Consider the following 25,458-nt stretch of genomic DNA (forward strand, 5'->3'; position numbering starts at 1 on the left):
AGGCTTCTGCACTTGCCTATATGCCTCCCCTCCCCCCCCCATATATCTGTGGCTCTGATCCCTGAAGTCTTTGCTCAAATGTTGCCTTCCTTATGAGGCCTTCTATGACCAGCCTATTTAAATTCGCTCTACCTATCATTCTTTACTGCTTCACCTCTTTCCAAAAAAAGAACACTTTTCATCTTCTAATACACAACGTAAATATTTTGATTATTGTCTGTCTTCCCACACTAGGGAGCTGTTACACTCCACAAACAAGGATTTTTGTATGTTCTGTCCACTGCTGTTTCCAGTTACTGGTACATAGTGAGAACTCAATACAAATCTGCTACAGTAAATGAACAAGAGGGAAAAACATACCAGTCGTACACGGTATGGGACACTAATGACCAGACTCCAAGAGTGCAGAGAAGAACCAGATGTAGAGAGAGAAAATGGAGAAATGGGAGAGAGAAGAAAGGGGTGATACCACAAGGAAAAACAGCCTACCAGAAGAGTTGTGGGACTTCTGATGCTTAGGAAAAGTATCATCAGGAGGCTGTCTCCAGTACCACGATGTCGAAGCCTGGTAATTCCAGAAAGGCTGGACGTTGAGTTGAGGCTGAGAATCAAGAGGGGACTGGGCGTCGAAGGGGGGCTGCGCCCCGGGAAGAAGCTGGGCGTCGAAGGGGGGCGGCACCCCGGGGAGCGCCTGGACCTCCCGGGAGGGCTGTGACTCCGAGGAAAGCCCTGATCCGGCTGTAGGATGAGACGACGGAGGTGGCGGCGGCGGCATCATTGCCCAGAGCATCCAGTTGTCCCGCATCGGGGTAGTGTTATTCAGAGGCCCCAACGTGGGAGTCAACTCGGGGGGTGGAATCCATCCCGACGGAGTCACGAAACCGCTCGCGGATTCAGCCATGCGACCCACCAGGTGGAAACTCTTGCAGGCGAATGCGGAACAAGCTTTTATCGTCACTTCCGTTATCTTGTATTATACGGCACAGCCAACCACAAACCGAAACGTCATTTGTCAGCGCCGGAAAAACTTCCGGCATCGGTGACGGATCGCGGGCTGCCTTTTGGGTGGGTTTCATTCCGCGCGAACAGATTTGTGTGCGTGATTAGCTCCTGCCACCGCGGATGGCGAGAGACCTGATCGGGCCGGCGCTCCCGCCCGGCTTCAACGCCCGCGGGACAGCGGAGGACGAGGAGAGGGACCCGAGCCCGGGTAAGCGGCGGCGTGTCCCCTGCCCGCCAGGCCTGTCCACCACCTCTCTGGCCGGGGCTGGCTCTCTGAGGAGAGGCCTGAGTGGGAGGACGGAGCCGCTGGGAGTGGGCGCAGCCAACTTTCCCTCCCAAGCCCTAGCAGTAGGGAGGTGGTCGTGGGGGCCTCCTCAGAAAGTAGGGTGCGTTGCGCGAGCTTTGGCCTGGTAATCATAATGATGATGTATTTTCATTTAGCGCTTAATATGAGCCGGACGCTGTACTGAACGGTCGACACATGTTCAATAATTTAATACTTTCGGGAACTAGGTAAAAATTATTGTCATTCCCATGTTACAAACAGAGAAACCAAGGATCCAACGGATGCCCAGATCACACAGCTAGTAAGTGGTGGAGCCCGAATTAGAACAGTGGAGCCTGTGCTCCTAACCTCTGTGCCGTATTTATTGCCTTCTGAGGACGAGACTCTTGGCTTTCCCAGAAGACTCTTGGCTCTCTAGCCCCAACCCCGTTTTCCTAACCTCTCATTTTGTTTTTATGTCACACATGCACGTGCGCGCTCAGTGTTCAAGCCAGACCACGTTTCTGTACAGTTCCTCAGTGCTCTAGGCTCCTTCTGCCCTCATTCTCCTACACTTCGTTACACACCTGACAAATTCCTACTCATCCTTCAAGACCTCCAACTTGGGTGTCATCTTAATGAAGCCTTTCCAAACCCTCCCAAGCATTGTCACACCTTCCTCTTTGCCCATAGGTTTTCCCTACTTAATTCCACCACATATTTAATGCATTGTATTTGAATTATTTGTTAGCATATCTGTCTCCACCACTGCACTGTGGAATTCCAACCTAAACACGTAGTAGGCATTTGGTACTTGCCAAAGAAATGCTTCTTAGACTCCTCCAAGTATATCTATGTTTGTTCTAAATAGTAGATTGAGATTGGCACTATAGTTGGAGAAAAGTAAATTGAAAGAGTAATCTTTCTGTTTCTGGATCTAATGTTTGTGCTTTGATTACCCCTAGGCCATGTTTTACCTAGAGGTTTTCCTTCCAGGTCTCATTTCTGTTATAGCCATTGAAATGCCATGCCCTGTCGCATAGTGGTTAAAGCGCTTGGCTGCTAATGGAAAGGTCAGTGGTTCAAAGCCACCAGCCACTTTGCGGGAGAAAGATGTGACAGCCTGCTTCTGTAAAGATTACAGCCTTGGATACTCTATGGAGCAGCTCTACTCTGTCCTGTAGGGTTTCTGTGAGTCAGAATCAACTCCAGGGCAATAGATTTTTCTTTTAGCAAGGAAGGTTCCATTCAACTAAGGCTGAAGAAAAATGTAGTTAACCAAGTTTTGTGGCTGGGTTCCTATGTGTATGTTGTTTCTGGTTCACCGTATTTTCTGATTTTAAACGAACCACCATCTCCCAAATAGATACTTCTATTATGACTCACTTTTATCAGTTTACTTTTTTCTATTTCTTTAATTCTTTAAGCACTTAACACATTGTGCCTGTAGACATATGTGTATCTCCTTCTACCTGAAAGGAGTGTTTACTTCAACTCAGGTCAGTGCCTAGCACATAAAAGCTCTTTGGTAGATATTTGTTGAAAGACTTCCCTGTTTCACCAAGCACAATATCTTGCACAAAGTTGGCCATTTTTAGCACATAATCCTCTATGCTATAATTCCATTCACATTATAACCTCCCAGATGTTTCATCTAAAACAGATCCCTAAAATTCTGCAGATATCATTTTTTTCCACATTATTCTTTTATTCACATTAGTGTATTCTGGGCTTTTAAGAAGTTTATTGGTAACAATATCCTCCATTTTTTTTTTTTTTTTTAACTTTTGTGGCTTCTGGTGAAATTGCATTTTTTAAACCTTTTTATGAAGTACAGTAAACATACAAAAAAGTATACGTATAAAAAATTTAAAGATTGATAAAATTTCATCAAATGAAGATACCTGTGATACCAGCATCAGGATCAAGAAATAGAACATTAGCAGCCATAGAGGCTCCCCTTGGACCACTATCCGGTTACTGTTTGCCTCTCCACCCACCCTTGCAACCAAAGGGTAACCATTGTCCTGACTTAATAGCAGCATAGATTCGATTTTGTGTGCTTTTGTACTTAAGATGTGAAAACAAAGCTCTTGACTTCCCCCCAAATCTTCTCCCACTCCTAGCCTTCACCATATTAGAGAATGGCGTTACCATCCCTCTGGCTTGCCAATCATGCCAGGAACCTAAGAGTCTTCCTTAGCTCCTCTTTTTGTCTCATCGCTCCCATCCAGATGACTAGCAAGTACTATTTGCTCTTCCTTCAAAATTTGTTGCAAATTTAACCACTTTATATTAGCTTCTAACTCAGCTCCCCTACTCCTGACCCCTATGTCTATTGTCCACAAGCATTTCTTTTTAAAGGTAATTCAGATCATGTCTCTCCCTACTTAAAACCTCCAATGACTGCCTGTTGTAATTAAATAATATCCAAACTGTTCTAGCCTGTTACAGCATTTCTTGAGTGCATAGTGTATGCCAGATACTGTGCTAAATGCATGTATTAGCTTATGTAATCTTCACAACAACTATATAAGGTTGGAATTATTATCAACCTCATTTTAGAGAGGAAGAAAATAGCACAGGTTAAATAGCTTATCCAAATCACACAGCTAATACATGGCTGAGCTGGAATTCAAAGCCAAGGAATCTGACTCCGAAGTGTACATGCTAGCCCCTTTGTACCAGGCACCTTCATCTTCTTTGCTTACTTTGCTTCAGCCACACTGGCATTTTTGTCCCTCAAGCACATCAAGCTTGTTCCCCCATATGACTTTTACACTGGCCGTTCCTCTCTCTAGGTGCAGTGGTTAAGCCCTTGGCTCTTAACCAAAAGCTCAGCTCTTCAAACCCTCCAGCCACTAGGCAGGAGAAAGATGTAGCAGTCTGCTTCTGTAAAGATTATGCCTTGGAAACCCTATAGGGCAGTCCTCCTCTGTCCTTTAGGGTCGCTATGAGTCAGAATTGACTCGACGGCAGTGGGTTTTGGTTCCTTTCTCTGGAATGTTCTTTCCTCAGACTGTCGCATGGCCACTGTCATCTCATCATGTGCGTCACCATTCAAATGCCATCTTCTCAGAGACTCCTTCCCTGACTGCTGTTTTTAAAGCTACCCTCCCACATATCTACAGTTACCTTATCCCTGTTTTCCAGAATTGATCTTATTTGTTTCTTTTTATGTTTGTTTCTCAAGAAGCGTTTAGTCCATAAATGTTTGTTGGAGGATGGGTGTGAACTGTTTGTTGAATGTTGAGTAGTTTAACAGTTAAGGGTAAAAGCTCAAATACGAAACTATCTCAGCTTCACTATTTAGTGTGTGAAGATGGACAACTTAGTTATCCTTTCTGTGCCTCAGTTTCTTCATCCGTAAAATGCAAATAATAACATCTCCTTAATAAAGTTGGTGTGAGGAGTAAGTAGATTAAATGCACCTAAATTTCTTAAAGAGTACATAGCACATAGGAACTCAAAATGTGTTATTTTTCTTATATTTACTATTTTAAAATTTTCATTATTACTATTGAATGAGTGGCATACCTGGGAAGCTGGAAAATCGTATATCCAGGTCCCAATCGAGACCAGTTGAATCGGAATCTGGGGAAAGGGCCCAGGGATCCTTTTTTTTTTTTTAAGAAATATTTTGGAGATCCTGAAAAATATTCAGGCTTAGGAGCTATGGCAAGCTATGGTAATAGACTTGAAGCATCACTTGTCAGGATCAACATAGACAGTCGTGTCTATGTGACACCATCCATCATGCAGTTATTTGTCATTTTGTTGAGATGTAAAGTGAGACTAAGTCACTCTGGGAGGGGGCCCAAGACCCTTACCACTTTCCCGGCATCCCCTTCCTGGTGTGACTCTTTCTCTTCTGTGTCTCTCTGTTGGTGAACAGTAAAACGTAGCATCACTGTAATATTGTTTCTGCTTGCAGAGTCATCTTGAAAAGAGAATGGTGATGCCAGTAAGGATACTTTTTTAAGTAGTAGTTCTTAGTCAGAAACCAGAATAGATCATTTCGATTCTTCATATATTCAGGTACAGAATAGTACATTTATTATCAGGTTAACTCTTTGACATAAATATGTCTACCATATGCTGTCTATAAAAAAAAAAAAAAACCATGAGACTTTTGGCAAGTGCACCAACGAATACAAAAATTGTATGTTGTCAGGGAAATTACATGCTGTTGCTAAATTTATAAATTTGAATATTAGCAAAGCTCTTGTGACTATGTCCTAGTTATACTATGTAAGACATGATTTCTGCCTTCCTGGAATAACAATGTAATTGGGAGGCAAAACCACCGTACATAAAACATTAGCAAATGATAGTAAAGTTCATAGCAAATGATAGACAGCCAGTGCTATAAATTGCAGAAAGGGAGTGAGAAGTGCCAGCTAGAGGGTTCATTGGAGCGGTCGTGGTTAGTTATGACGTATGCAATAAATCCTCTTCAGTTGCAGGACCAGCTTTGCCCCCTAATTATAAAAGCAGTAGTTCGGATTCATCAGACAGCGATGAGGACAGTAGTTCTTTGTACGAAGAAGGAAATCAGGAGTCTGAAGAAGATGACACTGGTCCAACTGCAAGGTCAGTCCCTTACTTAAATGATAAACCAACCTGCAAACTTAGTGTAAGTTGGCTGCAACAGATAGCCAGTAAAGGAATATCAGATCTGTATTTATAAAGCACAGGAAGATAACTTTTCACGTGGCATCTTATCACGAACTTCACTTTTTACAGAGAAATTTATTCTAGTAATGTATAGCTGTGAAGGTATCTGGAATTTCAGTTAGTTTTTATCTAAAGAATTTTCTTTAAGATATTATCGAAGTGGCTAAACAAACTATAAAATTTCCTTTTAAAAAGAAATTTTTATGTAACATCAGAATTGGAGGAAGACTAATTAACAACCTGCGATATACAGATAATACAACCTTGCTTGCTGAAAACAAAGGGGACTTGAAGCACTTACTAATGACGATCAAAGCCTACAGCCTTCAGTATGAATTATACCTCAACATGAAGAAAACAAAAATCCTTAGAACTGAACCAATAAGCAATATCATGATAAATGGAGAAAATACATTAAATTGTCAAGAATTTCATTGTACTTGGAGTCACAATCAATGCCCATGGAAGCAACAGTCAAGAAATCAGACAACATATTGCATTAGGCAAATCTGTGTTACTGTAAATTGTGGGTTCGGCCCCCCTGCGGCAAAGTCAATAATGAGACAGGAGGAGGTAAGCAGTAAGAGGGCTTTATTGAATACCGGTATTCAAGAGACAGAGTGGGTTAAATTTCTCTCAAATTCTGTCTACCCTAAAACGTTGATGGGAGGGTTTTATATGGGCAAGATCAGGGTTACCTAATGTTTTGAGCACGTAGTCCATGGATGGTCTTATATGTCACAAAACAACTACAAAAAATTTTTTATTCAACTAAAGGTATGCATATCAGGCATCTGGACTCTAATCAGTATATTTGTAACAGGCTGAAAAACTTACCTAAGAATCTCTCAGCTAGTGGAACTGTTTTGTCAAGTCCACTGTGGCTGAGATAGGGAGCAAGAAAGAGAATTGGAGATTAAAAATGCCAGAAAGCTTTCCTGTTGGTTTGCAGGCTGGAGGCCATTTCTCAAGAGAACAAAAGAAGAAGAGAGACCAAGGCCACAGGAGCTGAGATAGCTCCACACCCCTTTGGAAGAGACCGGTGCAGCTGGTGTAATAAAAAAATGTTTAGTGATTACTTAGAGCATCATTATGGTGTTAGTCACGTCAAGCTCTCAATCACCTCTTTTAGATAGAGGAAAACATGTTGTGAGGTATTAGGGTGTTTGTTATGTTTTAAGAGTGGAACAGGCTGCTCAGCTATATTTTTAACAGATCCCGCACCAGTTTCCAAGGAATAGAAATTAATCACAGCTTATACAGCTATACTAAAAAGAATGAGAAAATACATTCTCTCTAATATTAAAACACTAAAGAAAATGCATTTTTGCTACTTCATCTGCTGCAGGACACTTTCTTAAAGTGTTAAAAGGCTAGGGGGTCACTTTGAGGACTAAGGTATACCTGACCGAAGCCGTGGTACTTTCAATCACCTCATGCATGTGCAAGCTGGACAATGAGTAAGGAAGACTGAAGAATTGATGCCTTTGAATTATGGTGTTGGACAAGAATATCGAATATGCCTTGGACTGCCAGAAGAACAAATGGGTATGTCTTGAAGGAAGTACAGCTAGAATGCTCCTTGGAAGCCAGGATGGTGAGACTTTGTCTCACATACTTTGGACATGTTCTCAGGAGGGACCAGTCCCTGGAGAAGGACATTATGCTTGGTAAGGTAGAGAATCAGTGAAAAAGAGGAATATCCTCAATAAGATGGATTGACACAGTGGTGCAACAGTGGATTCAAACATAGCAACAATTGTGAGGACAGGGCAAGACCAGGCAGTGTTTCATCTTGTTCTACATAAGGTCACTATGAGTTGGAACCGACTGAACAGCACCTAATAACAACATGTTTTTTGGTTAAGTAAATGAAAGATTTTCTTCTAAGACTGGATCTGTTTTTATTTATTTATTTAATTTGTTGTTGTTGAGAATATACACAGCAGAACATACACCAGTTCAACCGTTTCTACATGTACAATTAATGACACTGATTGTCCTCTTCAAGTTGTGCAACCATTCTTACCCTCCTTTCCTGAGTTGTTCTTCTCCCATTAACATACACTCATTGCCCCCGCATTTCCTATCTAATCTTTTGAGTTGCTACTGTCGGTTTGATTCATATAAATAGATCTTAAAAGAGCACAGTGCTCAAGGGAAACATTCTAAGCTAAACTATCATTTGGTTTGAAGAAAATTGCTGGGGGTATTTTTGATTTAAAGTTTAAAGACCATCTCAAGGCAGTAGTTTTGGAGGTTCATCCAGCCTCCATGGCTCCAGAAAGGCTAGCTTCCATGAAAATTTGAAATTCTGTTTTGCAAAGGAGGCAGTTGTTCATGGAGGCAGTTAGCTACACATTCCATTTCCTCCTCCTGTTCCTGACTCTCCTTCCTCTTCTTTTGCAGATTGGATTTCTTTTCTAATCTAGCCTGGTGGTGCAGTATTTAAGAGCTTGACTATTAACCAAAAGGTCAGCAGCTGAAATCCACCAGCCACACCTCAGAAACCCTATGAGTCGGAATTGACTCGACAGCGAGGTTTTTTTTTTTCCCCTCCCCATAGACCAATGTGAAGAAGAAGTCAAGTGTGTGTTTCTTACTGGGTAGCTAGGTTTTTGACGCATTTTAAAGCTTTTGAGGCAGAAATAGCAACTTAAAATGCCTCCTTAAATGAATCTAAAAGTCAAAGTCATAAACTTTTACTCAAAAATATTTAGCAAGTAGACTATTCAGAACTTCATTGAGCAGAATTTTTAATACCACTGAAAGTATAGGAAATTGACTTATTAGTAACCACTATATCGTTAGGCCAAAAATAAATTCTAGGAAAATGCTATTGTAGGAACCATTGTGGTGTTCACTTTTCTTATTTGGCAAGATTAGTTTATTTGTTTCAAGCATTTATCCAACTGGTTGAGGTTAATACTCCCTTTAAAAATTAAAATTTCTCTTTGCGCAAAATGTTTTGCCATAGCTGCCTAAAGTTACACTACTGTGTTTCTAGAAAACAGAGGAGAAATCAGGATGATGACGATGATGACGATGATGGATTTTTTGGACCAGCTCTTCCTCCTGGATTTAAAAAGCAGGATGAGTCTCCTCCAAGGTAGTAAATGTGTAATATTTCAGGCTACTCTTCTCTAAATATTTCCACTAATGTCTGTTAATCTATTAAAAAGTTATCTGAAACTTTTTTAATTAATATATTTATATAACATTTGAAATAGGTCATTTATAGTAAAACTAATTATTTACATAGTTTACCATAAAACTTCCACATGTCTTACTTGATACTCAAGAAAGTGTTTGGTGGTAGACTAGGCAGAACACTATCCCTCTCCCCCCTTTTTAAAAACAGATAAGGAAACAAGCCCAGTGACTTACTGGAGATTGTATACATAGTGGTAGAGCTGGGGCCAGAATCCTGATATTCGCACTTCTAATTCACAGACTTTCTTAATTTTTTATTGATAAACAAAACCAATCTGCTAAATTAGACAAATTTGACTAACTTCTCTGAACCTCAAATTCATCATCTGTGAAATAGGATAACGAAGAGCCCTGGTGGTGCACTGGTTAAGCACTTGGCTGCTAACCGAAAGGCTGAACCCACCAGCCACTCTGTGGGAGGAAGATGTGGCAGCCTGCTTCTGTAAAGATTACAGCCTAGAAAACCATACGGAGGCAGTTCTACTCTGTCCTGTAGGGTCACTGTGGTCGAAATTGACTTGACAGCAATGGGTTCAAATAGGATAACAATACCTGCCTTACAGAATTGTTGTGATTCTTGAGGTTTCATGTTTATATATGTGCATACGAGCATGGGTGTGTCTTCATATGGTATCTGGCACAGAATAAACATATACTAAATGTCGATTCTTATCTTCTCTGATTTAAAATACTTTGAAGTATGGAATATGAAATTCCACACCAAATTGTTTGTAGTTCATAACACTATAGACCAATATGCAAGAACAAGTGGAAAAGCTTGTTATTCATTTTATGTCAAAGTTAATAATCACATGTGGCATCTCCTAAGCTTCATGTCACTTTGTCCCTTTTAGATATAACAGGGATCAGCTTTCTTGTGGCCCCCAGCTAAGAATGATTTTTACATTTTTAAAATGTCGTTTGAAAAAACAAAGTCAGATATACCACAGAGCCCCGTATATGACCCTCAAAGCCTAAGATTTACTTTTTGGCTTTTTACCGAAAGCTTTCTGATCTCTGGGATATAACATTACTTTTAAGAAAACACATTAGTTATATGTATAGCAGTTTCTTTCTTGAGAATTATATTTTGTCAATGATAGACTATATATGTGTGAAATAAACAGCTGGTAACACATATTGGGGTCAGAAGCCTTTTATATAGTCATAGCATGGCATGGTTGCATTACTATACTTTAAGACTTTATGTGCAAATAACTTTAACCCCGGAACCCTTGTGGCCCAGTGGTTAAGAGCTCAGCTGCCCACCAAAAGTTCAGCAGTTCGAATTCACCAGCTGCTCCTTGGAAACCCTATGGGGCAGTTCTACTCTGTCCTATAGGGTTGCTATGAGTTGAAATCGACTCGATGGCAACAGGTTTGGTTTTTGGTTTTAGGGGAAAAATACAGGTAATACTAGTAAAAAATGCTCGGTAATACTAATAAAATGATGTACTAAATAAAAGTCTCATTTTCAACATTTATTACTATCTGGCTTTTATTTTTGTGAGCTTTTATTCAGAAAACTGTTTTTAAGTCAGGGAGAATGATAAAGGTAAATTTTCTTTTTTAGACCAATAATAGGTCCTGCATTACCACCTGGTTTTATTAAATCTACACAGAAAAGTGACAAAGGCAGAGATGCTCCAGGACAACAGGTATCATATTTCAACTCTAAGGTTTGTAGAACTTTAGTTTAAAGAATAAGATGTAACAAACTTAAGACTTTATGTGGTAATAACTACAATCATTTGACTGAACTGTAATGGAAAACATTGTATTCAGATTAATTTAAGATCGTAGCATAAGTAGATGAAATCGAACACTGTCACAAACTTAAGATCCGTTAGAAAAATAACAAGGCAGTTACGTTTTGACAGGGTGTTATCTATGTACATATGCTTCTCGTTTTTGAAGAAAGATTTCAAAGCATTAGAAAATAAAATATGAGAAAAAGTTTAAGGAGTTTTTGCGATTTGACCTGGAGGAGAGAGAGCTGAAAAACCTTTTAATAATAGTGTTTACACCTAAATTAACTACTCTCTGGACCAGCTGGGCCCATAACCCAGAGGTTGTTGGATCGAAACCATCCTCTGCTGTAGACTTTGGAGCCCTGGTGACACAGTGGTTGAGAGCTCTGGCTGCTAATCAAAAGGTCAGCAGTTCGAATCCACCAGTCACTCCTAGAAACCCTGTGAGGCAGTTCTTTGTCCCGTAGGGCTGCTATGAGTAGGCATCAACTCGACAGCAGCGGATTTGGTTTTATGCTTCGTTTTGTTTTTTATTGTACTTCAGATGAAGGTTTACGGAACAAACTAGTTTCTCATCAAATGGTATATACATTGTTCTATGACATTGGTTAACAACCCCACGACATGTCAGCACTCTCCCATCTCAACCCTGGGCTCCCTATTACCAGCTTTCCTGTTCCCTCCTGTCTTCCAGTCCATGCCCAGGGCTGGTACACCCCTTTAGTCCTTTAGGCCCTTTGTTCCATGGGCCTGTTCAATCTTTGGCTGAGGGGTGAACCTCAGGAGTGACTTCTTTACTGAGCTGAAAGGGGGCCATACTCTCAGGGTTTCTCGAGTCTCTGTCAGGCCAGCAAGTCTGTTCTTACTTTTTCAGTTAGAGTTTTGTTCTACGTTTTCCTCTAGCTCCGTCCGGGACCCTCTGTTGTGATCGCTGTCGGAGCAGTCAGTGGTAGGTAGCCAGGTACCATCTAGCTGTACTGGACTCAGTCTGGTGGAGGCCATGGTAGATGTGGTCCATTAGTCCTTTGGACTAATCTTTCCCTTGTGTCTTTAGTTTTCTTCATTCTTCCTTACTCTCGAAGGGATGAGACCAGTGGAGTATCCTAGATGGCTGCTTACAGGCTTTTAAGACCCCAAATGCTACTCAACCAACAAAGAATGTAGAACATATTCTTTAAAAACTGTGTTAACGCCAATTGAGCTAGATATTCCCTGAGATCATGCCCTCTCAGCCCAGTAATTCAGTCCCTTAGGGAGTTTGGATGCATCGATGGAGCTACCATCACCTTTCCGTATACAGGTTATACTGGCTCCCTCAGTATTGTGTACTGTCTTACCCTTCACCAAAGTTTCCACTTATCTATTGTCTATTAAGTGTTTTTCCTTCCCCACCCCTCCCCTCCCTCATAACCACCAAAGATTGTTTCTTTTTATATATAAACCTTTTCATGAGTTTTTATAGTAGTGGTCTCATGCAATATTTGTCCTTTTGTGATTAACTTATTTCACTCAGTGTAATGCCCTCTAGGTTCATCCATGTTATAAGATGCTTCACAGATTCATTGTTCATTATCGTTGTGTAATACTCCGTTGTATGTATGTATCACAGTTTATCCATTCATCTGTTGATGGGCATCTAGGTTGTTTCTGTCTTTTTGCTATTGTGAACAATGCTGCAGTGAACATGGGTGTGCATATGTCTGTCCATGTGATGACTCATTTCTCTAGAATATATTCCTAGGAGTGGGATTGCTGGATCATATGGTATTTCTATTTCTAGCTTTCAAGAATATGCTTCTTGTTTTTGAAGGAAGACTTTAAAGCGTTAGAAAATAAAACATGAGAAAAAGTTTAAAGAATTTTTGTGATTTGACCTGAAGGAAAGAGAGCTGAAGAGCTTTTTAATAGTGGTCTTTATCCTGAAATTAACTACTCTCCTACCCAGCTCTGGTAACTGTATGTAACTCATACACAGGTGGATAAGTGATTTTATGAAAGAGTAGGCCAGGCGATTTTGGAGCTAAGTCTGAAGGCTATATTTCTTATTAGAAGCCTGGTATGAGCTGAGATTCGTAGAATACTTTGTAATTTGTAATGCATTTCCACATGCATGGATTTTATTTTTATCTTATTCACAGTGTCATGAAATAGATATCTGCATCTCACAGATGCTAAAGACTAGAGAAATTGGGTAATTTACCCCAGATCACACAGCTTGTACTTACCCAAACCGAGGATCAAAGCTAGTTCTTGGGACTTTAAATCACCTATGCATTCTGTCAGCATCTTCTCGTGTATGAATTCATATAGTGAAAAGACTCCGGAATTCTCCTCTGAGAATTCGGCAGTTACCCTGAGGCTGATATTGAAAGGAAACATAATGCAGTGGTTAAGGTAGTGAACTTCAGCGTTATTTATTCATTCTTGCAGCAAATTTTTATAGAGGACCTACTGTGTGTAGGTACATAGTCACAGAAATGAATGTGTCAACAAATCCTACTTCAAAAGACACCCAGAATCCAGCCACTTCTGTTACTACACTGGTCATAACAACAGCAGCAACAACAAGTTGCCATCAAGTCTATTCTGACGGATAGCAACTCTAGAGGATAGTGTAGAACTGCCCCATAGGGCTTCCGAGGAGCAGCTGGCGGATTCAAACTGCTGACCTTTTTGTTAGCAGTTGAGCTCTTAACCACTATGCTACCAGGGCTCCACCCATAAAACAAGTATGCTCACTCTCATATTTCACTTGTTTTATTGGTCTCCATGCTTCAGTCCTTGCTGCTCTACTGCGTGTTGCTAACATAGCGGCTAGTAAGACTAAGTTAGGTCATGCTACCCTAACACTCAAAATCGTCCCATCGCTGCTCCTCTTTGTGAGCAAAAGCCAAACAAGACCCTGTACGAGCTGGCCTCGGTTAGCACTTGGATTTACCTCTGACTTTTTGACCTAACCCCACTGACCTTCTTCTCATATACTGGGCAGTCTCCTACCACTGAGCATGCTCCCCCTGCTGGTCATTCTGTTTCAGCTGCTGTTCCCCAAATAGCTAAATGGCTTGCTTCCCAGACCACCTCTCGTTTTTTGCTGGAACTTTACCTTCTTCCTGAGGCCATCTCTGACTTCCTGATCTAAAATTGCTGGCTTCTCTTCCCTTTACTCCTATCCCCTTTTGTCTTTTAATTTTTTCCTTACCATTTATCACCCTCTAACTCTGGTGGCTTAGTGGTTAAGAGTTACAGCTGCCAACCAAAAGGTTGCCAGTTGGAATCCACCAGGGGCTCCTTGGAAGCGCCATGGGGCAGTTCTACTTTGTCCTATAGGGTTACTATAATTCAGAATCAACCCAACAGTGACAGGTTTGGTTTTTGGTTTTTAACATACTACTTATTTTACTCTTTTTGTTTATTGTTGACCTCTCCCCACTAGCATGTGACTACATGGGGTCAGAGATTTTTGTCTGCTATGTCCCCAGTGCCTTGTACATAGTGGACATTCAAAAGTGTTTGTTGAATAATGAATGAGTCAGACACCATCCCTGCCCTTATCATACTTACAACATAGTGAATACAGATATTAAATAATTTCTAATGTGATCAGTGATACAAAAGGGGAGACAAAGTATAATGGAACCATGACAGGGGAATCTAAACTGAAAAAAAATAAGAAAAAGTCTTTACCTCTGAGAAAATGATGTCTGCATGGAAGATTGATGCATTGGAGATAGTTCAGTAAGGAGAGCAGGGAAGATTATTCCAAAGAGTGCAAAGAGCTTATTTGAAGGCAAAGTTAAGATTATTTGAAGAAACTTAGAGTTAAAGAAGTCCAGTGTGGTACAACAGATAGAACAAGGAGGAGAATTGTGAGAGATAAGGCCCAAGAGATAGGCAAGAGCCACACCAAGCTTTGAGTCCCGGGCAAGTCACCTTATATTAAGAGCTTAGTTTCATTACTGGTAATGTGCAGGTGGGTTATACTTGCCTCATAAGATTGTTTTAAGGATTAAATCGGAATAATAGGTGTTCAACTTACAGTAAACTATGAAAGTAACTGAAGAATTTTGGCAGAATATGAGAAATCCTTTTTAACAACGTTGTTAAAATATTAAAATTGATTACCGAAAGGAGGATTTCTAGCCATATGGAAGACAGTGTCAGGCTAGGCTTTCTCTGCCACGTAACACAAAGGAGTAGTGCTGGAGGAAAATAAAATAGCAACAAAGTTAGTACACAGCTAAGCTCAGAAGAAAGAAAGAGATATCTACAGGTACTTATAACATTGAGAGAATTCAAAGCCAGAGCAGTAAGACAAGTTGACATAGCAGGGGACCATGGTAGTTTTAGAGAACCCAGCTGTAAGCCCTAGAGAGTTGGGACTAGGAACAGGAGCTATAACTTCAGGCTTGCTCACAGCAGAAGAGATTGAATTGAGCCCCCTGCATGAAACCAACAGCCTCAGAATACTGCTGTGTCTGTAAAAGGAGTAGTCAAAAATGTTGGCCCACTGTCCTGGAAAAATGGCAAGGAAGCTTGCGTCAGCCTAGGGCCTCGTCATGCTATCTGCAGCCCAGTTTCAAAAGGAGAAACAGAGAGAAGGAATGGAAATGTGGTAAAAAAATTTTTTTTTGGTAAAAGTACATGGGTATTCATTGTACTGGTCTTAGTGCTTTTCTAGAGGTTTTGAATTTTTCAAAATAAAAAGTTGAGAAAAAATTTAAAAGATGTAGCAAAATTCAACTTTATTCATGCTGGGAACTTTGTCTTAATCTACTTAGTTAGCAAATAGGTTGTTTATATAATTCTCTGGGTAGTACATTTTCTGTATTCTCTAGCTTCTCTCAACTAAAGGTTGGGGGTGAGGATGGGACAGGGGTTACACCATGGTATGTCTGTTTGAGGTGCTCTTGGTTCTGAATTGGTTGCTTCATGTTTTCCCTTTTGACTAATCCTTTTCAAAAGATACTTTTATTTTTGTTTTCATACTTTTCTTTCTCAAAGAGGGGTTTCTCTTAATCTCATTCACAACATATACCCACAAATTAAAACATGCACAATAATACTAATGGCTAACATTTGTTGAGCACTTACCACAAGCTAGACACTGCAAAGTACCTTACCTGCATAAACTAATCCACATGGTTCTAGGAGGTGGTTTATCAGCTAGGATGCTTTCAGCTGCAAATAATGGAGGATCCAGCTCAAAGGAGAACTTTGTCTTAACCTACTTAGTTAGCAAATGGGCTGTTTATGTAGTACCCTTAGTGACACATACTCTTTATTCTCAAATAAGGGAGCTATTTTTAATACACATAACAAGAGGTTTGGAGGTGTGGTCATTTCAGGGTTGGTTAATTCAGCAGCCTAGTGACATCACCAAGGGCTCAGGTTCTTCTCACCTTTCTGCTCTGTCACCTACTGCATGTTCATTTGTCCTCTTAGACTGGCTCCCTTCATTACACCAAGAAGGCTGCCACATTTCTCAGATACGGGAAGGAGAACGGTCCCTATCCTGTGCCCCTCTTGTAGAGCAAAGAGAACCTTTCTGGCAGATTTCCTGTAGACCACCCTTCATGTCTCTTTGACCAAAATTGCATCACATGGCCACATCTAAGCCACCAGCTGGGCAAGAAGAATGAGATCAAAGTGATTGGTTTAGAATTACCAACATTCTTTCCCAGGAGTTAGTTACAGTCCGCAGTGTCCTTAGAAGGGCATGGCTTCAAAGAGGGTGAACAAATTGTAGGGTTCTCTTAGTAATACAGGAATTATTGGTTGGAGCTGTAATAATTCCCAGTTAAAAGACAAGGGAAACCAAGGCTGAGAATCATGCCTGTGGACACAGTGGTAATACAGTGGCAAATGGAAGGCTTGAAACTAGTTCTAACTCTGCAGCCCAAACTGTAAACTAGTAGGGTACTTAATTTCCATTGTATATGGGACGGGGGCGGGGGGGGGGTTTAAAGAAATATCTAGGACACAAAAATGATTTAAAACCTAGAATTTGATACCTATATTCTAGCTTGTCATTTTCAGTTTGGTTTGTTGGGCCTAGTTTTCTGTTTGCTTTTCCATTTCCCTATTTAGTTTCTGTCTCCCAACATCTTAAGTCATCCTTATTTATAAAAATTTCAGACATCATCCTACCAAGGTGTGCTGAAATTTTACCTTCATAAAACCATCTGTTATTAGATGAAAGTAAAAATACCATTAGCTTATTTCATCCTCTTAAACCCTAATATGAATATATTTCTTATACTTTTAAGTTTATTATATCTTTCATATCTGATCAGTTTATTTCACCGACTATTTGTGTCTATTTGTTGTTCTTAGTTGTTGTCCAGTTAATTGTGACATGTGGCAACCCCATGTGTGCACAGTAGAATTGCTCCATAGAGTTTTCAGGGCTGTGACCTTTCAGAAGCAGATTGCCAGGTCTGTCTGCTGAGGTGCCTCTGGGTGAGTCTGAACCACAGACCTTTCAGGTAGTTGCTCAGTCTTTCTAAGTATACTTTTCTAAGTCTAGGTTTCCTCCAAAGGAAAACAGGAATAATAATGTCCAATTCACAGGTTTGTTATAAGGATCAAATAAGGCATTGTATGCCAAAGTCCATCATGTGTATGTGGTTTCGAGTAAGCCAGAAGACAACTTAGAACTGTCACATTATTTATGCAAGTGGCAGTTGCTGTGAGGGTTCAGAGAAGATACTACAGAGAGTTATAGAATGGCAGGAAAATGAAAGCAATACAAATGAACTCCTGATCCTGTTAGTATGAGAACCAATAGGAAGAAGCTGCCAATCAGAGCTGGAAGACAAATATGTCACTGTTATTAATATGTCTTCTCCTTGAGGATAAGAACTGCCTTTAAATTTAGTGTATATAGCATTGCACACAGAATCATACACAAAAACCCTTTATCAGAATGATTTAATAGGAACAAATTAAATTTGCTTATAACAATACTGTTACATTTTTGGGGTGGTAGGTGAGGACTCACTTGGGTCAGGATTTCATGATTTCTTGCACATTTCTATTTCAGTAGACGATACTGAATCACGAAGGCTGATACAGCTTCCAAGAATGCCTTACTGTGTACATCTTATTCCTGAGAGCTTTGTATGTGCCAGGAATAAAAACAGTTTTTAACTCGTGTCAACTCTGACAAATTGGTGGTAGATACCTGGACTATTACGTTGAGGAGAATTCTGAGTGCACACCTATGTCCATCAGGAAGAGAACTAAGATAATTTGATGAGATCTACTGGGATTGCCATGAGGCTGGGGCTGACTTGACGGCAGCTAACGTAACAGCTGTGGACACAGAGGAGATGTGACAGTCGCACACTATGTATTTGTCATCTCTGTACTATGTATGCACTTGAGTTATTGGGTGCAAGTCATTTCTCAAGTTGGTTTTGCCTTTCTCAGCGTACTTTGGAAGGCAAGGCAAAGGTTTTGTGTCAGTGATTAACCAGCAATGCATTGTTTGCTTTTTTGTTTTATTACCTATTGGTAATCAATTTAAGTTAAATTTTGAGTAATTTAGGATCATATTCTATAACTTGTAACTCTGCTTTTAATTTAAAGGTAATATCTTGTTTTAAAAGGAAACAAGTAGCAGTGAAGATGATGAGGACATTGTTGGACCAATGCCTGCAAAAGGACCAGTTAACTATAGTGTAACGACAGAGTTTGAAAAAAGGGCCCAGAGAATGAAAGAAAAACTGACCAGAGGAGATGATGTAAGTTTTGAATGTACTTTACTCGATGAGACAGACTACATGGATTAAAAATCTGAATTTTAAGAATAAATTTTAAAATATATATACATGTTGAAAGAAAATTACCAGGAACTGTTGCCCTGAGATAATCTTTTACCTTAAACCAAAAATATCCCCTGAAGTCTTCTTAAAACCAAACAATAGTTCAGTTTAACTAGTAAAAAATGTCTGCCTTAAACATTGTGCTCTTTTGAGAACTGTCTGCATGGAATCTAAGTGACAACAGCAGCTGGATTAGGTAGGAGCCTTAGGGGGCAGTACGTTCATGTTAATGAGGGAGGAACAACTCAGAAAAGGAGGATGAGAATCCTTGCACAACTTGCCGAATGTAATCAGTGTCATTGAATTGTACGTGTAGAAACTGTTGATTTAATGTATGTTATTCTGTGTATATTCTCAGCAACAGCAACAGTAGAATGAATAATTTTTTTAAACCAACTAAAAAAAAAAAAAACCAATATATGTTAAACCTTAAACCAAAATTATCGCTTGAGGTCACCTTTTAGCAAAATAACAGATTGGCTAATAAAGAATATTACCCGTGAGTAATGAGCTCCTTTTAAAAAGCATCTATAAAGGATCAAATGGTCAAAAATTGTTCTAAAGCAAAGATGAGAAGATAAGGGGGCAGGGAGACTAGAGTACTGGTAATGGTACAACCAGAATGATGGCACATTGTGAAAATGTAACCAATATCACTAAGTAATTTGTATATGGGAATCAAATTTGCTGTGTAAACTTTCCCCTTAAACACAGTAGAATGTTATCGAAAGAAAATTATAGCCCAGAAGCTATAAAGAAAAAGATTGGCAAGTTTGTGTATGTAAAAATTTCTATATGGCAGAAGATAGCATGAAGTCAAAAGAATTATAGATTAGATGAAAGTATTTGTAACGTATATGACAAAGGACTGATAACCACCAAAGCAAAGAGTCCCTGCAGATGGGTAAGAAAAAACCAACCCAGTAGAAAAATGTGCAGGGGTCATAAGGGCTGTACAGAAGAGGAAGTGCAAAGGGCTAAAAAGCATCTGAAAAGATGTCAACATCAGTAGAATGAAGAACTCTGCTTAAAAATATGAAATGTAATTTTTCAGATTAGCACAATATTAAAAAGATAACATTGATTGTTACCAAGGCTGTAAGAACATTAGTCCTTTCTATAATTGTTACCTTTAAAATCCTAACCCAATACAGTATTAATGGATATACTTTCTATGCTACCTTTTTTTTTAACTTCTTATGTTTCTTAAAGGATTCACCTAAACCTATTACAAGGGAGTCCTGGATGACTGAGCTTCCTCCAGAAATGAAAGACTTTGGTCTTGGGCCAAGAACGTTTAAGAGAAGAGCTGATGACAAGTCCGGAGATCGATCGATTTGGACAGATACTCCAGCTGACAGAGAAAGGAAAGCTAAAGTGAGACGTTTAGTTTGTTCATTTATTTCTGTCCATGCTTACTCTGTTTTGAAAAGATATGAGGGAAAAGTATTTAAGGGTACCAAAAACGAAAAAACCAAACCCAGTGCTGTCGAGTCAATTCTGACTCATAGTACTGTTTTAAAACAGAGGAGCCCTGATGGCGCAGTGGTCAAGCGCTTGGCTGCTTAACTGAAAGGCGGGTGGTTTGAACCTGCCAGTCGCTGTGCGGGAGAAAGGTGTGGCAGTCTGCTTCTGTAAAGATTTACAGCCTTGGAAACTCTATGGGGCAGTTCTACTCTGTCCTATAGGGTCTCTCTGAATTAGTGTCAACTCAGTAGCAGTGGGTATTTTTAAAAATTTATGATTCTGAAGGAAAGTTATGAGGAAGGAAAGTGACATTAATTGCTTGCTATTAGCCAGTAAATTGTCTCATTTAAATCTCAAGAATACCCTGGGATGTAGGTTTATTGACTCCATTTTGTAGATGGAGAAACTAATCTCTATGAGGTCAACTTTTTAGGTTCACAACTGGTAAACGATGGACAAATATTTCATTCTAGACCTTTATAACTGCATGTTCTCTTGTCTTTACACTGTCTCCATGAATCATCTTTTAAAATGGCTCATGATATTTTAAAATCACAAGATTTCTTCTTGGGAAGAACCAAAGCTACAGATTAACCCAGCAAGTTCAGTGATACATTGAAACGCTCAAAATAATGAGAAGCACCTTCACTAATACATTAAACTTGGGAATCTGCACATCAACCAGATGTCAGTAAGCAGGGAAGGACATCCTCTTATTATTTTTAGATTTTCTCCTCTTGAGTCTTTCTGTTCATTATGAAATATTCCATTGTATTTTAGGAGTTGAACCAGTGCTCCTAGCACTACTCCTTAAACTTATTCCAAAGATTTTTATTCCCTTAAGATGTCCTGTTCATGTCTTAAAGGCTTGACAAATTGTCACCTTATGATTATAGCTTCATCAGCACTGATCTAAACAGTTGCGTACTTAATTCACCACCCCCAGCTCTGTTTATCCTGTCTGTCAGCACCTGGAATGTATCAGGATTTCTATTGTGATTCTATAACCGTAAGTTAAATACCTACTCAGCCAGACATGGTTGCAGGTTATAGAAAAATGAAAGGGCTCTTTAAGGACTTCTCATTTTAGTGGAGAATTGATTCTGAAATACACAGTTATTCTTAAAATGTAGATGGTATGTTGAAGTCTCCACGTTTTAGGACCATGCCTTGCGTATGTGGCAACATCATAAGTTGTCTTTTGATCTGAAGTTTAAAGGAAATCTGAGAACTGTAATAAATAGAAGGGTGAGGTGAACCAACATCCACAGGGTAGAAGAGGCAATAAAGACGTGGTGTAGAAATGAGCCATACACCTTGAAAGGCTGACGTTGGGATGCCTGTCAACTCTCTCCTAGCTCGTGTTTTATAAAGATAACGTATTGCAGTTTTTGTAACAGCCTTTAAGATTATTTGTACAGACTTAATATTTATGTCGCAAACTATATAATATCATAGAGCTGTCTGTTTTTCTGGGTCTTTACTCTTTGTTCCAGCTTAAAGTTTGACTAATTTTTGTAAAAGATCTTAGCTAGATTTCCTTCTTGATAGGTTTTCTCTACTCCTTTCTTTTTTATATTCAAGTAGTCAGCATACATCTCCCATACCACTTACAGCCTCATGGCCTGAGAGAAGTGTGATTGCTCTTTAGAAAAGGAAATGTTATGCGCAAATGCAGGACCTGTTAGTCTTCACCTCTCAGCCTTGTCCAGATCTACTATGTCTTAACATTAAATGTTCTGGTTTTTAATCTCTATTCTTAATACAAGTAAAAGCATCTGCTTTCTGGAAAAATTTGTATGGAAAATAAGAAATGACCTATTCCTACGTGTATATATATACATATATATATTTTTTTCCCCCAATCGTTATCACTGTTTCCAGACGTTCTTCATCATCCCAAGCAGAAGCTCTATACCTATTAGGCAGTTATTCCCTACTCCCACTCCCCTGCTCCCAGTCCCTAGTAACCACTTTCAGCCTCTGTGCATTTGCCTAGTCTAAATATTTCATGTAAGTGGGATCATGCAATATTTGTCCTTTTGTGTCTTAGTTCACTTAGCATATGAGTTCAGGGTTTATCCAATGTCATAGCATATATCGGAACTTCCTTTCTCTTTATGGCTGAATAATATTCCACTGTATATATGTACTGCATTTTGCCTTTTTCTTATCTTTTTTATTATTATTATACTTTAGATGAAGGTTTACAGAACAAACTAGCTTCTTATTACTGTTTTGTGACATTGGTTAACAACCCCACGATATGTCAACACTCTCTCTTCTCAACCTTGGGTTCCCTATTACCAGCTTTCCTGTCCCCTCCTGCCTTCCAGTCCTTGCCCCTGGGTTGCTGTGCCCCTTTAGTCTCATTTTGTTTTATGGGACTGTCTAATCTTGGCTGAAGAGTGAACCTCAGGAGTGACTTCATTACTGAGCTAAAACGGTGTCCGGGGTCCGTACTCTCGGAGTTTCTCCAGTCTCTGTCAGGCCAGTAAGTCTGGTCTTTTTTGTGAGTTAGAATTTCATTCTGTACTTTTCTCCAGCTCTGTCCAGGATCCTCTATTATGATCCCTATCAGAACAGTCAGGGGTAGTAGGGCACCATCTCTTTGTGCTGGACTCAGTGTAGTGGAGGCTGTGGTAGTTGTGGTCCATTAGTCATTTGGACTAATCTCTCCCTTGTGTCTTCAGTTTTCTTCATTCTCCCTTTGTCCCAGTAGGGTGAGCCCAGTGGGGTATCTTAGGTGGGCTGCTCATACACAAGCCTTTAAGACCCCAGATGCTGCTCAGCAAAGCAGAATGTAGAACATTTTCTTTATAAACTATTTTATGCCAATTGAGTGAACTGTTCCCCCGAGACCATGTTTCCCACAGCCCTCAGTCCAGTAATTCGGTCCCTAAGGGTATGTACTGCATTTTGGTTATCCACCTGTTAATGGACATGTGGATTGTTTCTATCTTTTGGCTATTGTGAATAATGCTGCAATGAAATATTCCTCTATTTTTTATGTACTTTATTAAATACAATAAATAAATTTTAGTCAAGATAAAAATTGTATAAGGGCCTCCTTGGTTTTCTTAAGCATATAATAACCAAAAACCAAACCAAACCAGCTGCCGTCAAGTCGATTCCGACTCATAGCGATCCTATAGGACGAGTAGAACTGCCCCATAGAGTTTCCAGGGAGTGCCTGGTAAATTCAAACTGCTGACCTTTTGGTTAGCAGCTGTAGCGCTTAACCACTATGCCACCAGAGGTTCCATAAGCAAACAGTAGTATAAAAATATGCTTTAAAAACAATGGTTTTCAACCATTTTTATGTGGGCCATGCGCATCCTTGGTTGGGACTAAATTCTCTAGAATATTTCACGATCTTTCTAATTAACATTTGTTGAATTTATATTTAAGAACTTCATTTTTATGTGTGTGCTGATATAAATGGTATTGTTTTTTAAGTTTCAGTTGTTCATTGTTGGTATGTAGGAAAGCAGTTTTGTGTATTGACCTGATATCCTACAACATTGTTGTACTCACTAGTTGCAGGAATTTTTTTTGTAGATACTTGGGGGCTTTCTGCCTGTACTTTATTCTGTGAATAAAAAAGACAGTTTTATTTCTTCATTTCCAACCTATATACCTTTTATTTCTTGTTTCTAATTAAAATCTGTTTTCCCCTCCAGAGTGATTTTACTATGGAATGAATTTTACTATTTTGACAATAGATAATATAGGATTTCTTTTTAAGCCTTATTTTTTCTCCTACATTTTTTTCAGTGTGTGTCAAACTCATCTCTGAGTCCCAGAAATAGGTATTTCTTTTTAGTTTGTTGGTTAGATGGGGTTTTTATTTGTCATGAAAATCATACAGCAGAACACTAACTGATCCCTTATCAAAAAAAAAAAAAAAGATCCCTTATCAAGTATATTAATATTTCTTATGGGAGAAGATTCAAGCAGCTTCATTTAACTTAGTCTCTAGTTACTCTAGCTAAATAAAAATAATATGTGTTCCTTTTTTATTTCCTTTAACTTCATGGTTCAATCAACACCCAAAAACCAGTGCCATCAAGTCGATTCTGACTCATAAGTACATGTTATCTGTGTTCATTCCTCAGGAAACACAAGAAGCAAGAAAGTCATTCAGTAAGAAGGATGAAGAACATATATTGTCTGGAAGGGATAAGAGATTGGCTGAGCAGGTATCCTCATACAATGTAAGTAAGGAAGTAAAATCTATAACCCTTTAATTTTTGTATCTTTTAATTCTTCTCTCATTTTTGTTTTTCTTTTATTTTATATCTGTCTCTATACCTTGGTCTTTTTCTGTACCTCTGTCCTGAAAAATACTCCACTCTGCTGGGTAGGATTTTTTTAAATGCATTTCACATAATGTTTTCGATTTTTATTTTATGTCATATATCAGGAGTTTAATTACTAGATATAGGTAGTGTTTGACCAGAAAGCCAGGGCCCTGACAACTCAGAGAGATCCTCAGTTCATGAGTTCTTAATTACAAGCAGATTCAGTATGTTTAATGTAAAGATTTAAATACGGGAGAAATCTAAGATTTAAATACAGGAGAAAAAAATGGTTTTAAGTCTAAGTTCATAAACTAAGTAGGTCCATGTTCATTTGGCATGTTATTATTCTGTTATATTCTGTCTTACTTTTAGAAAAAACTGGAGAATGTTCTAACTGAAAAAATAAATCACAGCCCACTGGTCACTGAGAAGTGTTTAGTTTTTCAGGAAAATTATCTTTTGTTCACCATGTAATAGGTAGTGAAAAGTTTCCATAAACATTAAGGATACAGTTAGCTTGGTTTATTGGATATAATAACACCAGGAATACTGAAACATATATGAAACGTTTTTAGACACTGAAAACTAGACCCAGGTGGAACATTTATGAAAACTGGTGAGTTCAAAAGTCACATCTCAACAAAAATTAAAAAATCACTGTCATTCAGCACATATTCTCTCATCACAAGGAATTTCAGTTAAAATTCACATATTCTGTCATCACAAGGAATTTCAGTTAAAATTCAGAGTCAATATAACTTAAAAGCCCTGTGCAAATGGAAATTTTTTTAATTTAAATTTTGTGCCAAAAAAAAAATGATAATGGAAGTTAGAAAACACGTAGACCTGAATGATAGTAAAAAGCATAACACATCAAAATGTGTGGATGCAGTATGAAGTGCTACTTAGAGGCAGGTTCATAGCCGTGAAGACTTAACGTTAGAAAAGAAGAA

General features: G+C 39.1%; 2 protein-coding genes across 4 annotated transcripts in view; one reads left to right on the forward strand and one right to left on the reverse strand.

Annotated features, from left to right (window-relative positions):
* NUFIP1 (nuclear FMR1 interacting protein 1) overlaps positions 1 to 948 on the reverse strand; it is a 47,400-nt gene extending 46,452 nt beyond the window's left edge. The window contains exon 1 of the mRNA XM_003412664.4: positions 490 to 948. Coding sequence (XP_003412712.1) covers positions 490 to 901 — 412 coding nt within the window. The 5' untranslated portion in view covers positions 902 to 948. The remainder of the gene's footprint in view (positions 1 to 489) is intronic.
* Positions 949 to 1,008: 60 nt separating this feature from the next.
* GPALPP1 (GPALPP motifs containing 1) overlaps positions 1,009 to 25,458 on the forward strand; it is a 34,293-nt gene continuing 9,843 nt past the window's right edge. Inside the window, exons 1-7 of one of the 3 annotated variants that reach the window (XM_010592601.3) lie at positions 1,009 to 1,210; positions 5,728 to 5,860; positions 8,952 to 9,053; positions 10,731 to 10,836; positions 18,519 to 18,653; positions 19,947 to 20,111; positions 24,320 to 24,418. In XM_010592601.3, coding sequence (XP_010590903.1) covers positions 1,123 to 1,210; positions 5,728 to 5,860; positions 8,952 to 9,053; positions 10,731 to 10,836; positions 18,519 to 18,653; positions 19,947 to 20,111; positions 24,320 to 24,418 — 828 coding nt within the window. In that variant the 5' untranslated portion in view covers positions 1,009 to 1,122. The remainder of the gene's footprint in view (positions 1,211 to 5,727; positions 5,861 to 8,951; positions 9,054 to 10,730; positions 10,837 to 18,518; positions 18,654 to 19,946; positions 20,112 to 24,319; positions 24,419 to 25,458) is intronic. The other 2 variants (XM_003412607.4, XM_064270100.1) reach the window with 2 other exon arrangements.

This window comes from Loxodonta africana, chromosome 17 (assembly GCF_030014295.1).
Source record: "Loxodonta africana isolate mLoxAfr1 chromosome 17, mLoxAfr1.hap2, whole genome shotgun sequence".
NCBI lineage: Eukaryota > Metazoa > Chordata > Mammalia > Proboscidea > Elephantidae > Loxodonta > Loxodonta africana.